This window comes from Bacillus rossius, chromosome 3 (genome assembly GCF_032445375.1).
Source record: "Bacillus rossius redtenbacheri isolate Brsri chromosome 3, Brsri_v3, whole genome shotgun sequence".
Classification (NCBI taxonomy): domain Eukaryota; kingdom Metazoa; phylum Arthropoda; class Insecta; order Phasmatodea; family Bacillidae; genus Bacillus; species Bacillus rossius.
Genome location: NC_086332.1, coordinates 7,146,808 through 7,160,875, shown reverse-complemented (window position 1 = coordinate 7,160,875; position 14,068 = coordinate 7,146,808). Strand labels below are relative to the sequence as shown.

General features: G+C 40.1%; 1 protein-coding gene across 5 annotated transcripts in view; it reads left to right on the top strand.

The window, feature by feature from the left end:
• LOC134530148 (prodigiosin synthesizing transferase PigC-like) overlaps positions 1-14,068 on the top strand; it is a 53,676-nt gene that overhangs the window by 5,875 nt on the left and 33,733 nt on the right. For 3 of the 5 annotated variants that reach the window (XR_010074783.1, XM_063364770.1, XM_063364771.1), the window contains 7 exons: positions 660-829; positions 4,095-4,366; positions 6,890-7,028; positions 8,363-8,480; positions 10,067-10,141; positions 11,526-11,636; positions 12,907-13,128. Coding sequence is in view for 4 of the 5 variants with exons in the window: in XM_063364770.1 (XP_063220840.1) it covers positions 814-829; positions 4,095-4,366; positions 6,890-7,028; positions 8,363-8,480; positions 10,067-10,141; positions 11,526-11,636; positions 12,907-13,128 (953 nt within the window). In the remaining variant the exon portion in view is untranslated. Of the gene's footprint in view, positions 1-445; positions 1,187-4,094; positions 4,367-6,889; positions 7,029-8,362; positions 8,481-10,066; positions 10,142-11,525; positions 11,637-12,906; positions 13,129-14,068 lie in introns of all 5 variants that reach the window. The other 2 variants (XM_063364773.1, XM_063364772.1) reach the window with 2 other exon arrangements.

Sequence of the window (14,068 nt, the reverse complement as noted above, 5' to 3'; positions counted from 1 at the left end):
TGAGTTAGAATAAAACGGTTATAACATTGAAATGCACCTATCAATACAAAGAAGTTGAATGGAATAGTGAATACAACCAGAATTTAAGAAATTAACTTTTATCACCAATATTTAATACTTAAACATCCATAATTACAATGGCTGTCATAATACACCTATAGTTTACATTATCAACTCTTGTACCTACTTAGAAAAAAAACATGTGTGTGCTGTTAATATGAAGGAAAAAATAAATACATACTATGTATTTTATTGAAAAAAAAAATTAAACTTGTATCACTATTGTTTTTAACTTAATTGCACTTAAATAAAAATAAAACTACGTATTATACAACAAAATTGTCTATGAAAAAAAGTGAAATTAAGTTGACATAAAAAAAAATCATTAATATTTTCTGTAATCGTTAGTCTGGCAAGTTCTGACGTGGTCTGACCATGTTGTTAGTTTGTGGAGACGGTTGGAGACGCTAGGCTGCTAGGCTGCACTAAGTGAAGCAGTGGAGCTGTTGCTGCTGTCTGCCTGGCAGGTCAGGCAGCTCCTGCCACATCCTCCCGCCTGCCATTACCGTGTGCACCGCACGTGACTCTGCCTGCTGCAAGAGTCGTGGGAAATGGCATTATTTCCCGCTCATTGAAGCACTTTGCTGCTTGTTTCATAGGTAATTCAGACCCCGCTTGAGCAGAGGATTGCCCGGTTGTGTGCTTTCGGAAACACACGAGGAAGTTTGTTGCAAATGCATCGTACCTTCAGACGTCAAGAGGCTTTGTTTGAGTGCTGTACACTTACTTTGAGGCTGTGTCTCAACAGCTGTGATGGTGTGTGCCACTGGTAAGTGCTAACGTGCAAGTAATCTTGTCCTCGTGATCTAAAAAAAAACTCAAGGTCAGTGATGCCTGCAAACACAGATAATTATAATGATGTCATTAAGTGTTTGTACATTTCTTATGCACTAGTTGTGAATTAAAAAAAAAAAAATCAAAGGAGAAGTATCTCTTTTTAACTTGTATTTTCCACTTGTGGATAAAGAAAATATGCATGACAGTTTGAGTCAGTACCAGTGTCTTGCAATGAAATAAGTTTTTGCAAGTAGTGCTGTCTTTAGTTTAGACTTAATTGTGTTAAGTAATATTTCTTAACTGTGAAATTATTTTCTGTGGGTAACTTGCTCTCCAGCGGGAAACACAGGTGAGAACTAAATGTTGAAAGTGCGGTTAAATCTCTTTTTATTTAAGGTGCAGTGTTGAATTAGATTTTCATGTTTTGTATCCCACCAAACTAAAAAATTGTGTTTTTCTGTCATACTTTGAACTTATAAAGTAAACTTAATTGTTGATTAAATTAAATCTTAGGGCTAGAATTTTCATATAGACAATATGATTGAGGTTGGAAATGAGATAATTCTGGACAATAGGTGCTTATTTGAAATATGTTTGAGTTAAGCAAAAAAAAATTTTTGGTACGTTCAGGTACTATGTATTTAATATCATTATTTTCTTGAGTAATTTTGTGATATAAATAGTTTTCTGCCTATTGATGTTGATGAAGGTGATGAAGTTAAGGGGTTTTTAAAAACTTTCATGTGAGGGTACAAAACGTGTTAACAGTTATCTGCATGTTTTTGCAGTTGGTTTCATCCTTATCAAAATTTTGTCTTTGCTTATCTGTGAACACCTGTCTGAGCCACTATCAGTCTGGCTTGTAACTTATCAGTTAGCGAGTGTTTGGTTGTTCCTTGAAGCTCACCTCAGAAGCACTGCTTGAATTTGGTAAGCCACTTACTGCGATGGGCGTAGTTTTCACATGTAATAGTAAATGAGATTGCTGAGCTATGTCTTGGAAATCTTTCTCCACGATCGCTTGGGTAAATCAAGTTACACAGTGGCGTAGCAAGGAGGGGGTCCAGCATAGCCATTCTATCACTTTTACAAGTAAGTGTTCATTGTAATTGAAATTTAAAAGAAAATTTACTATCACACCAAAATATCAGAGATACAGCATTTACACATAGAAATTTACGTAATGATTTTGCTTTAACAAAAGAAAATTGAACATTTCATATTATGGTTTTTATTTGATTAGTTTTAATTTGGTGCTTACGTCAAACGTTTTGATGATTTTGTTAAAACAAGTAATAAATACATATATTAACGTTATTAAATACATAAAACACACGTCTCAAGTTTGTATGAAAGAAATGCTTACAGTGAAAATGTGCAAATCAGCATTAAATATAGACTACGTGCTAATACATTTCCTGTGCCTTTTGTGTACAAGGCATGTCTGACCGTAGTGGGGAGGATATACATTATTGCATTATAGTTTTCCCAAAATAATCCCTCTGTAAACGTATGTGGCTAAGTTGTTGTAAATTGTATTATTCTGTCTTCGCTTTTTTTTTTAAATCCTGGAAAAAAAGGGGGGGGGGGAGGGTCCGTACCCCATGGATAACCCCCCGGCTACGTCCCTGAGTTACAGAAACCAGAATGTACTCCACTAAAAGGTCTTCAATCCGGCGCTATGGTTCTGCACAGAATGCAATCAGGCACCAATCAAGCGCTCGCATTCAGATTTTTCCAGGTGGATTCTGGTGGTTGACCTTTGACCCCAAGTCCCATTTCTGTGCTGCTGGGCTCAGCTCAGGGTCAATCCTCATTGTCTGTGTGCGTGTCGACCCACTGCTTCCTGTTTTCTAGCGGGTTACTTTTCACATTCTGTGGGTACATTTTTGTAATAATTTTTTGAAGATGACCAACATTTTTTTTTTCTTTCTATAGAGAAGCTTATCAAAAAAAAATTTTATACAACATTCTACTCCAAATTAATTTTTTTTTTTTGTATTCTCTGTAAAACTACCTATATTAACATTTGATAATCCATAAAAAGTGCCAATCAAGCATACCGAGCTGAACTAAAAACTTTTCACTGAACTTGGATTTGATGGTTCAGAAGAAATTGATATTGGTATCTATTTGTAAATTTGTATAAGCCATAATGTTTACAAAGTTAAAAATTAATTAAGTATTAAAAAAAACTACCATGTGTTTGATTATACACAGTAATCACACAAACAAATCTTGGTGTTGCACCTTTGTTTTATAAATTTTAACTGAAATTTTCTAAGACAACCACTGAGTAAAAAAATATATATTTTAAATAAATTCAATTAAATTTTTTCCATCACATCAAGTCATTACTAAAGCAGAAATGAACAACCAAAAAGTATTAACACTTTCCAAAAAAAAAAAATTTCCAATCATATTTTGATAAAAAGCAATCACTGCTGATAACTGCTCATAGGTGATAAAAATATGTAGCAATGGCCAATAATCCTACCTGGTATTCTCTACTGTGATTGTTTGACATTGACCAGGGATCCAAACCACTATCCGGGCCAGACTATTTTCACGACACGCAATTACTTGCACTACATCCAGAAGAAGTGGTATGGATTAGGAAACTGTGTTAAGGGAAATGAGCTGAGTTAGGAGAAACGAGACGGAAAGACAACCCCCTTCTCTCCCGTGGGCGCTGTGGTGGCATTATCACTGGGTATAGCCACGGGCGTCTCTGGCGGGAGGGACGTGGGGGACATGCCCCCCCCCCAACCCAATATTTCAAGTACATCCAGTAGTTTTACTTATACTATTTTCATGTTTATAAAATACGTGTATTTACAGTGATGACATACAGTAGTAGATCAGGCGTTAAATAATTACATACAAAGCATATTTTGAAGGAAAAAAAAAAATACTTTTTATATTTAACTCAACGTATGTACTAGCATTTAAATAAATAAATTTATTTTATGTCCCCCCTAAACTTTATGTGCCAGAGACGCCCATGGGTGCAGCCTTATAGGTAGTTGCTGTAACTAGGAGGCTTGCCTCGATGAACAGTGAATCCATAACACCAAGAAACATTTTATGTAGTAGTATCTTGGTTATGTATGGTAAGTGTATTATGTTCTGTTTTCACTTCATTTTAAAGTCCTGCTTGCGTCAGCAGTATTGCAAGTTTATCGGAGACATCCAAGTGCGAGGATGGTTGCAGATAGCACGGAAGTGAAGCCACGAGGTTGCGCGGCCGGTTGCAGCGCTGCGCGACATGCTGAGGCTGCTGGCGGACTGCGCGCTGGCGTGCATGCTGGGCGCGGCGGCGGCCGTGATCCCGGCGGTGGCGTGGCTGCTGGTGGCGCGGGGACGCTACTCCGCGCCCGGCTGGAACCACCGCCTCAAGCGCTGGTGGGCGCGCCAGCGGCTGGGACACGGCTACTCCGGCCACACGGCCGGCTGCTGCGGCACGGCGCCCGCCGGCGCTTCCCGGGACGAGCGGGCCGAGCGCCCCAGGAAACTCGCTGGGGAGGACGTAAGCCCCGCCGTACACGTCACTTGTTCGCACATCAGTTAGTTTCAACAACTCTGGCTGGTTTATAGTTCATCCTGTCATCGTAAACAATAAACCTCTTCCAAGGAATTTCTGAAAGGAGTCAAAATTTTTCACTTAAAGACATAATGTATATTTTTTTAAAAAAAAAAATGTGTATTTATGGATTAAAGGAATATTTATTTTTATTTTTTATGTACTGGCATAGTTATAAACTAGGACTAACACACTTTGCATTGAATAATTTTCCTGCCATAAATTTCACCATGATTTTTTTTTTAATTTTTTTACTCCTACATAATAATTTATATATATTGTATATAAGAGATTTCCACCTATGTACTGACTCATCACGATATCTCTGGAACCATAAGGCCTAGAGACTTGAAATTTGGTAGGAACATTCCTTTCGCCGAGTAGAGGTCAGCTAAGAACGGATTTTATGAAATTCCACCCGCAAGGGGGGTTGCAGGGGCATTAATTAAATAAATTTCTCATTTTCAAACTTTAACTCTTATCGGTATAAGACGTGGCCAGAATATTCTTTTTGGCATGTTAAAATTTAGCAAGAACGAATTTTATGAAATTCCACCCACAAAGGGCAGAGCGGGGGCATTCAAAATAAAAAATTAAATGTTTAATCTTTAACTCCTACAGATCTTAAATTTGGCAAATTTATTATTGTTGTCATCATGAGTTTAAATGAGAACGAATTTTACGAAATTCCACCCACAAAGGGGATTGCGGGGACGTTATAATGAAAGTAAAAATATATATATATATTAATTACAGTTTGGGCTATAATGAATAATAAAATTAATATGTAGTATTCTATACGGGTTCAATTTAGATTGCTGATGTTGACAGAAATATTATTTGGTTATAGAAATTGAATAAGCATTGTAAACAACATAACCACAATTCTTTGTTTGTCAGTAAACTCATCAGCATTTGATTTCAATCAGCGTCTTGAGTATTTGAAAAAATTAAGAAGATTTTAGTTAACCAAGTATTAATTTTTATAATTATCACTACATTGTAAATGAAAAGTTATATATAATCTAATATTTTTTTCCTTATTCATAGGTTTTTAATTTCTGAGAATATAATTGAACTTGGAGTTCAGTTTTCGGACGTAGATGACGATGACATTAATTTTCTCTCCTTTTCAACTCTCGATTTTCGATTTATTACGTTCTATGACTATTATTTAACCTCTGAATTTGCAAACCTTCAGTTCGAAAGATTGCAATCAGAAGAAGAAGAAGAAGAAGAAATTTAATCAATTCATTAGAATCAATTTAATAAATTGTATTTAATTTAATTTATGGAGGTCATAATGTATTGTCTGCATTTATTATTAATTGCTCTAAATTCAAATTATTTAAATCCATTTTTTTTAGAAATTATTGGCAAAAATTTTGTTTTTGATTAGTTTATATTTGGTTATTTTATTTAACTTCAAATTTTAATTTTATTTAAATTAGTTAATTTTTTAATTTGTATACATATTAATTTTTATGTCAGTTATTAATTTGAAATAGGTTATATAATTTAAATAAGATTTCATTGTAATTTGTAAATTTTACAGTACATAGTTATTTTATAACTTGATTATGTTAATAGAATTGATTAATTGAAGTTATCTTAAAAACAACATTCATTTTGATACTTTTTTTATTGTGTCAAAATAAAAATATAACCAGACAGCTGTCAGGAAGAATATTTTCATAAAACTGATCAGATTGATTTAATTAAATCAAGTAGACCAGATTTAAGTGTACATTATATATGTTCATATGTCTATATTTGTATATATGTGTGTGTTTGTATATAAAATAGGGTGTTGGTATGTATAACATTGATAAACTCCGGCACCGTTTGACAGATCGACATAAAAATTGGCGCATCAAAGTGTTTTTTCACAGAGAAGTTTTTTTATGCTATCCATTTTTTTTTTTAAATCGCCACTAGATGGCGCTGCAGTGCATCAACTTCTAAATCGCTCAACCTATCACCATGCATGGTTAAACAGAAAATAAACAGAAAATTATAGGTCATATACATACAAACAGCTATTGTGTGTCTATGTCCACTGCACTGTCATACAGCGCTATCCATTTTGCTTTAACTCGCGGACAATACATCACCCTGTGTTCAGCCCGGGCAATGCCGGGTACTGCAGCTAGTGTACTATATATTGTTAGAATACTTGACAATACTAGAAATAAGTATTTTTTTAAGACATGTATTACACAATACATCAGGAATAGTTGGTAATCGTGTGCGATGCAAACAAACATATTTTAGATTAGGAAAACTAGTTGCCCGTGTAGCATACGAGTACAGATTGACAGACCAAACGCACGAGAATTGTCCTGCAAGCATGCGGCCCGCTGGCGTTTGCAAGACGGTGACTGTCGAAGGGGAACGATGGGGCCCTCTCGCCCAGGGCCTCGTGTCAAAGTGCGGACGGAGGGGTGGCAGGAGCGGGGGTTGTTGCAGTTTGCGGACAGCATGGCGGTGCAGGGAGCCGACCTGGAGGGGAACTGGCTCGTGGTGAGGGTCGGGCGACGCAGGAAGCACATGGCCACGGTCTGGCTGCAGCTGCAGCTGCGAGATGGAGCCATCTACCAGCTGCCAGGTGGTCACGCACACTCCTGAAACACACCCCTCACATTAGCACGCACACTCCTGAAACACCCCTCACATTAGCACGCACACTCCTGAAACACACCCCTCACATTAGCACGCACACTCCTGAAACACCCCTCACACTAGCTCGTTCTCCACCCCCAGGGGGACGGAAGTGGGAGCAAGCGTTGGATTTTTTTTTGGGTTAGAAATTTCATCTGATGATAATTATTGTAGTACAATACGTGCTTTATGCCTTTCTTACAAATCTGTCAATTGGTCTCAGTACGCCAGAGCATCAGGTACGTACTCTGGATATCGACAGGACCACCTATGAAGTCTGACTGGTCTGAAAATCTCGCAGCTCATTATAATACAATATATTTTTTTTAGGCATACATTGGCATTATCCCTGTGGGTTTTCTCTGGCTTTTTCAATTTTCTCCTACCCTTACATTCCTTCAATGATCCTTCTCGTAATGCAACCCTTGAACTGTCTCTATCGACCTTGGCTCCTCAATGCCGACGTTCCTGTGAGCACTAACCCATTCACTGTTTCACAGCAAAACTTTCAAAAGAATCTTTTAAGGAAGCTGTTAAATTTAAACATGTTATCAGGAAAGCTTGTTACAGGAGTCTTACATTTTATGCATAATTAGATAAGGTACTTTCTTTACTCCAGCAGCCATACAAGTCATCTGGCTCTTGGTCTCACCAGGATGGCTTCATACTGCTCCTGGTTTGACCTCTTGCTGTGTTGTGATTCTCGCAGCCTTCTCACATAACATTCAAACTGCTAATCTGTTGTTGAACTCTTTTTAAAAATTAAAAAAAAAAAAAAAAAAACGCTGAAGTTGTAACTACCATGTTTTTTTTTTTTTTCATTTTTTTTTTTCATTAAATAATTAAATAATTGATTTTAAGTCAGTGGTGGTAACATGCTTCGTTGATAACTTCCCTCAATGACAGTATAGTTTTAATCCTTAATAGGTCAGCCTGGGGTTTTGCAACTGAGAATCCCTGCCCGCCAATTCGGATCATGCCGTTCCTCGCTCATCTCTTGGAACTATGTTCTGAAACATTTCCGAGGCTGCAAATGATTTAGTATAGCTATTTACTACATTAAAAATGCCACGAGGCAACTTATTTGGATCACCTGGTGGTCCAAACATCAGGTTACGTCCTTGGCTTCCGTGTCGCGGAGTGCAGCAGGTGTGTGTCGCGGAGTGCAGCAGTCTTATCGGGCCCTGTCCCCAATTTCTTAGTGTAAGATCTTTCAAACCCCACAGTAGAATTGTGGGTGCCCCTCTCTGTCTCGACGGCAGCTGACGGGATGTGTTCCAGACCACCCCAACACGACGGTGCACAACATCCAGACCGGGTCGTGGAGCGCCAGGGGCCTCAAGCTGCAGATGTGCCAGCCTCTGCTCAGGTGGAGGATCACCTTCAACGGGATGCTGAGGTAGTGCTCCGGCTCCCGGCGGGCTCGCGCCAGCACACCTGGGCTCAGTTCATTTGGAACCCGCTGTGGGGCCGTCAAGTTCAAGTCACATGTACATAACACGGTGTGCCCAAAGTGGGTATTCAGCAACTTTCTTTCGTAGTCTTGCAGGCAACCTTTAAATCAGATGGACTTTTAACAAAAAAAAAACTAACAAGAAACGTTCTTTAGTTTTCCGTAATCTTATGCAACATATGTTTGAATTTTATTATGTTTACTAAATTGTTAACATTTACTAAAAGTGACTTTGTGTGCTTCTTAGTGAAATGTTAACTAGTTAGCTGAAATTCTGTATGTTCGAGCACATACATCAACATTCGAACCAACGCCATGATGATGCGTAACTGTCCGTTTAGTCCGAAGATCGCAGCACTGTCCCAAGGTACAACGGATGGTGCAAAAAGGCACCAAGTCGCACAATCAAAAAAGTACACAGCAACCCTCAACACTGTATATGTTGCCGGCACCAAATTTAAAACCAGTTTCTCTCCTAGCAGGTAGCTCATGACACCAGTCGTCGGCACCTTCGCTCCGACTTTCTGTCTCGCGTAGCCGTACTCTTGTTTTACGTGGGGTCGAACTCGCAGTCACTTCACACCGAAGCTTACGTGTGACTGCACAAGTAAACGTCTCGCTGTCGAAGCGGACGGCTCAGCGGCGACTGCTGCCCGCTAGCCTATCACTCGTTGCCTCGTCCACCCCAGCCCGGAGCTCTGGAGCGTCAGTCCGGCTCCAATGGGAGAGCATCGGCAGAATGGTAGTTTTAAGGCTTTTCATTTTAGATCAGCTACCCAAGTAGTGGAATTCATGACAAATCTTTGGAGTAATATGTATACCATTCAAAGTTAATAAATAGAAAATATGGTAATTACATCGTGGTGTGGGACTGGGTTCATCTGCTCTTTTACTGTACTGGTGTTAGTCTTTGTATTAATTAGGTTAATTTTATTCTAGGTGAGACACTGAATATAATTTGTTTAAGCAATATTTACTGAACTGTTGTTTCACTCAAAACTGGTTTTGTGCCAGTTTTATTATTTCTGCTACCTTTATCTAAAAATGTTAAATTTCTATTGAATACAATATTTTCAATAATTAAATAGCAATTAAAATACTCTAGTAAAAAAAGTAAAGGTAGCATTTTCGTCATGTGGTCACACACACAGACATAAGGTGATGGAAACTTCAAGATTATTGTGAACTTCGAACTACCTGAGTACTTACTTACTCATGGGTCATGCTCATGGCTAATAAATTAGTCATGCCGGGGTGTTGGTATCCATCCGTGATGCTTGCCACATGAGCGCAATGTGTTAGCAATCACAACCACCGACCCATTATTATTATTCTCAAATACTTGAAGTTAATTTTTTAATTTTTCTGTCTGGAGAGAGATTGTTTAGAATCAATCCTTTGCATTTGTGTTTAAGCATATTTTAAAAACTTTGATAAATGATTAAGTCTATGGTTTATTTTATTATGTCTTAGTTCATAAAGCAAATTCTGAAATATGGCTTAATGAATAGTATTAAAACTTTCACTTTCAGGCGGGGAATCATTAATGAATATCGTGAAAGTGATGATCAAGAAGAAGATTTGGAACATGTTCGTTTCAGCTTCATGTAAGTTAGCTTATGGCTTTATATTTATATATATTTAATTTGTCCAATTTAAGGAATTGCTTCCAATGTAAGGCCATTACCCAATATTAATTATCTCTGTCTTCACTCTGCTCCTCTGTGATAATTTTCATAGTAATAATCAAACTCATTGAATATTTTGTGTAAGGTTTACTACTATTTTAAAAATGTATTTTGTGATTTTTTTGATGTTATTTTTATGTTGTATAAAGACATTAACATTGAACATAAAAGTCTATGAAACTGGACTCTTTTATTGTGTATAGGTTGCCTGTTGATTCTGTTTGATTATGCAGAATATTACGAAGCTGTACTGCACAATAATCAATAATCCCGAGAAAAGAAAACACTGAAATACATTCGGGATCATGTGCTTAATCACAAGTGGTGTGCAGAAAGCCATCCATGCTTTCTAGTTATCTGGTGCATCCTCAAAACTTACTCCAAGCATCTAACGGAGCGAGGCAGCCAAGTTGATAAGACGCTGGATTCACGTGTCCGAGTATTTGGGTTTGAATCCCAGTCTGGCAGCTCTGACGACTTTGGTCTCCCATTATTAATTTATAAATCCCTCCAGGCAAGAGTTAGGGTCAGGGATGGATCTGGTGGTGGAGGGGTGGAGGTGGAGGAGAGAGTGTTCTGCCCCGGGCGTTGGGTCGCAGGCGAGGGCGGGGTGAGGGGAGGGCCAAATTATATTTTCTAATACAATTTTAGTACATTTACAATTAAAATATATAGTACATTTTAGCTGGGATTCAAAAATGTCCTGTTATCTTTAGCACTGCAGTAAAATAATACTTAAGTATGTTTGGTAATCTATGATAAGAAATTGAAAAAAAAATTTAAAAATTTTCAAGGGCGAGGGAGCCATGCCGCTGTACCCCCTCCCCCTTTTTATCATTTTCTGTATCCGCCAGTGGTTGGTGGGGACATAAGATGGGCTGACAAATTTTTTTAGGCTTCAAGAAGTGTGAAATATAATAAGAATATAAAAAAAAATAATCATACAATATCTTCTGACTGAAAATGGAATGGTATATCGTATATATGTTCTGATTACATAATTTTATATGTATATATTCTTATCGTAACTTCTTTATCATACACACACTATGTATATGATTATATTTTAGTTTCTGTATTTTGCCAAATAATTTTTCACTATTGTAACTTAAAAAAATTAACACAATCAAATAAATTTTTTAATCTCCTTTGTGTGGCCATTGAACCTTGAACAACTGTATTATTTGTTTGAGTGCAGTACGTGAAATAAGACACGCACTCAACAGCGGAAGCTGTGACCTGTGCCGCGCAGGGCGTCAGAGAGAGGGAGAGAGAGAGGGTGCAGCGAGGCGTGTGTGGGCAGGTGGACGGCGTGCAGCCATGCCGTGCCGTGCGACGAGAGCTGCAGCGCGGGGCTGCTGAGCGACGCTGTGGCCCGCGAGCGCTGGAAGGACGGCAGCTGGAGGAACATGGCGTGAGTGCGTCGCCCCGTGTTGCGCTCCCCCTCATCGAACAGTCCTGGATCTTGCAATTTCAATTCCAGAAGTGAGAAAATCAACGATCGAAACCATTTTGGACAAATTGGGGTATAAGAAGGTGTGCGCTCGTTTGGTGCCGAAAATGTTGACAGATGTTCACAAGGAAAAACTTGTGGATAGTGCTTAGAATTTTTGGGACCATTTTGAAAGTGAAGGATGGAAATTTTTGAATCCAATAATTACAAGTAACGAAACATGGGCTTACCATCACACTCCAAAGTCCAAAAGGCAGTCAATGTCATAGCACCTCCCCATTTCACCACGCGTCCGAAAATTTCCTTAGGCAATCTCTGACAAGAAAGTCATGGCAAGCGTGTTTTTGGATTGAAAAGTACTTCTTCTTGTTGAATTTTTGCCAAAAGGGAGCACAAATCTACGCTGATCGTTATTGCGAATAACTACTTAAATGGTAGAATGTTTGAACACCGGTTATTGTGCATTATTTTATTATTTTATTTTTGACACTTGACACTTACATTCGGATTCAAAAGGATATATTCAATGTACTCTCTGGTGATAGAAATTCGAGATTTGGATGTGAGAAAATGGGGATCTGACTCATCACTGTGTGTACCACGATTGTCCCCTTGTGACAGGCGGGAGTTGGGGGCGGGTGTCAGTGTGCACCACGGCTAGTGCTGATGACACGGGTGTTCCCTTGCGGCAGGCGGGAGCTGGGGGCGGGTGCAAGTGTGTACCACGGCTAGTGCTGATGACACGGGTGTTCCCTTGCGGCAGGCGGGAGCTGGGGGCGGGTGTAAGTGTGCACCACGGCTAGTGCTGATGACACGGGTGTTCCCTTGCGGGAGCTGGGGGCGGGTGCAAGTGTGTACCACGGCTAGTGCTGATGACACGGGTGTTCCCTTGCGGCAGGCGGGAGCTGGGGGCGTGTGTAGGTGTGTACCACAGCTAGTGCTCCCTTGCGGCGGGCGGGTGCTGGGGGCGGGTGTAAGTGTGTACCATGGCTAGGCCTGATGACACGGGTGTTCCCTTGCGGGAGCTGGGGGCGGGTGCAAGTGTGTACCACGGCTAGTGCTGATGACACGGGTGTTCCCTTGCGGCGGGCGGGAGCTGGGGGCGGGTGCAAGTGTGTACCACGGCTAGTGCTGATGACACGGGTGTTCCCTTGCGGCGGGCGGGAGCTGGGGGCGGGTGTAAGTGTGCACCACGGCTAGTGCTGATGACACGGGTGTTCCCTTGCGGCAGGCGGGAGCTGGGAGCGGGCTACGACCAGTGGGGCGCGCTGCAGGGGGCCGTGAGCGTGGCCGGCCGGCCGGAGCAGCTTCTGTACCTGCGGGGGCTGCGCCAGAGGCGGTGGGGACCCGACCCCCCGCCCGCCCTGCGCCGCGCGGTCGGCCTGGTGGTGGTGCAGGATGACGGGCTCATGGTGTCCCTCTCCGCGCACAGCTACCGCTCCGGCCTGTCCCAGTGAGTACAGCACCGTGTCCTCGCAGTAGCATTTCCTGTTCCTTTACACATACTGCCTGAGCCGAGCGTGCAAGAACCCGCCAACCACCGTGCGAGAAAATCTTCTTGAATATCACAAACAGGTTAAGGCGGGCTTCTTAACTAATTGATCGTGATTATATTTAAACAAGTTATTTAAATGAAATTTGTAAAAACTGTAAATAATAATATTTGAAAATTAAAAAGTATGCAATTTATCATCAATGTTTTCTCATGACGTCACGTAAAATTATTGTCCGTAAACCGACTTTACAGACATCTCCCTTTTTTTAATTTATTCATGTACACTTCTAACCGCTCTGCTGTGTAAATTTAAAGCTACCAATTTTTATGTTAAATTTAGAGCAGAATATGAACATAATGTGTGTTGCTTGAAAAAAAAAAAAAGGAAAAAAAAAGTATGAAAGTATGTGCCACGTTCACAGAAGTTATTGCTGCAATAAAGATATAGATGTTGTGCTGATTTGAAATTGATGTTGAACGCCTTTTGAAGATGTCGGTCGTGATAACCCCCCTCCCCCCCTTCCCACCATCATATTTCCCACTCAGCCTTGCCTCGTTTCCCCTCCCCTGTATTTCCCCCTTCTACTGCTCCCTTGGTTTGTTGTGATGTGCAAGAAGGCAATAAGGTTAGTTAGAGTATATAAGCAAACATCTCTAAAGCCTGAGCTTGGCGTTGATTGTTTGACACTTACATATTTTAGTTCAGTGTATGTCCCAGCAAGAGCCTCTGAGGTGAGTCTTGGCATTCGATAACTTCTAAATCTCACTGTGTTGGTGTGACGTGACCATATCCTTAATGCAGAGGCCTCCTGGTGTGAAGTTTCAGAATAATGTGTTTCTGCTATCACCATCAGCCATGGGCTGACTCTGGTTTGTTGTCTGTAATGGTTCTGATTTG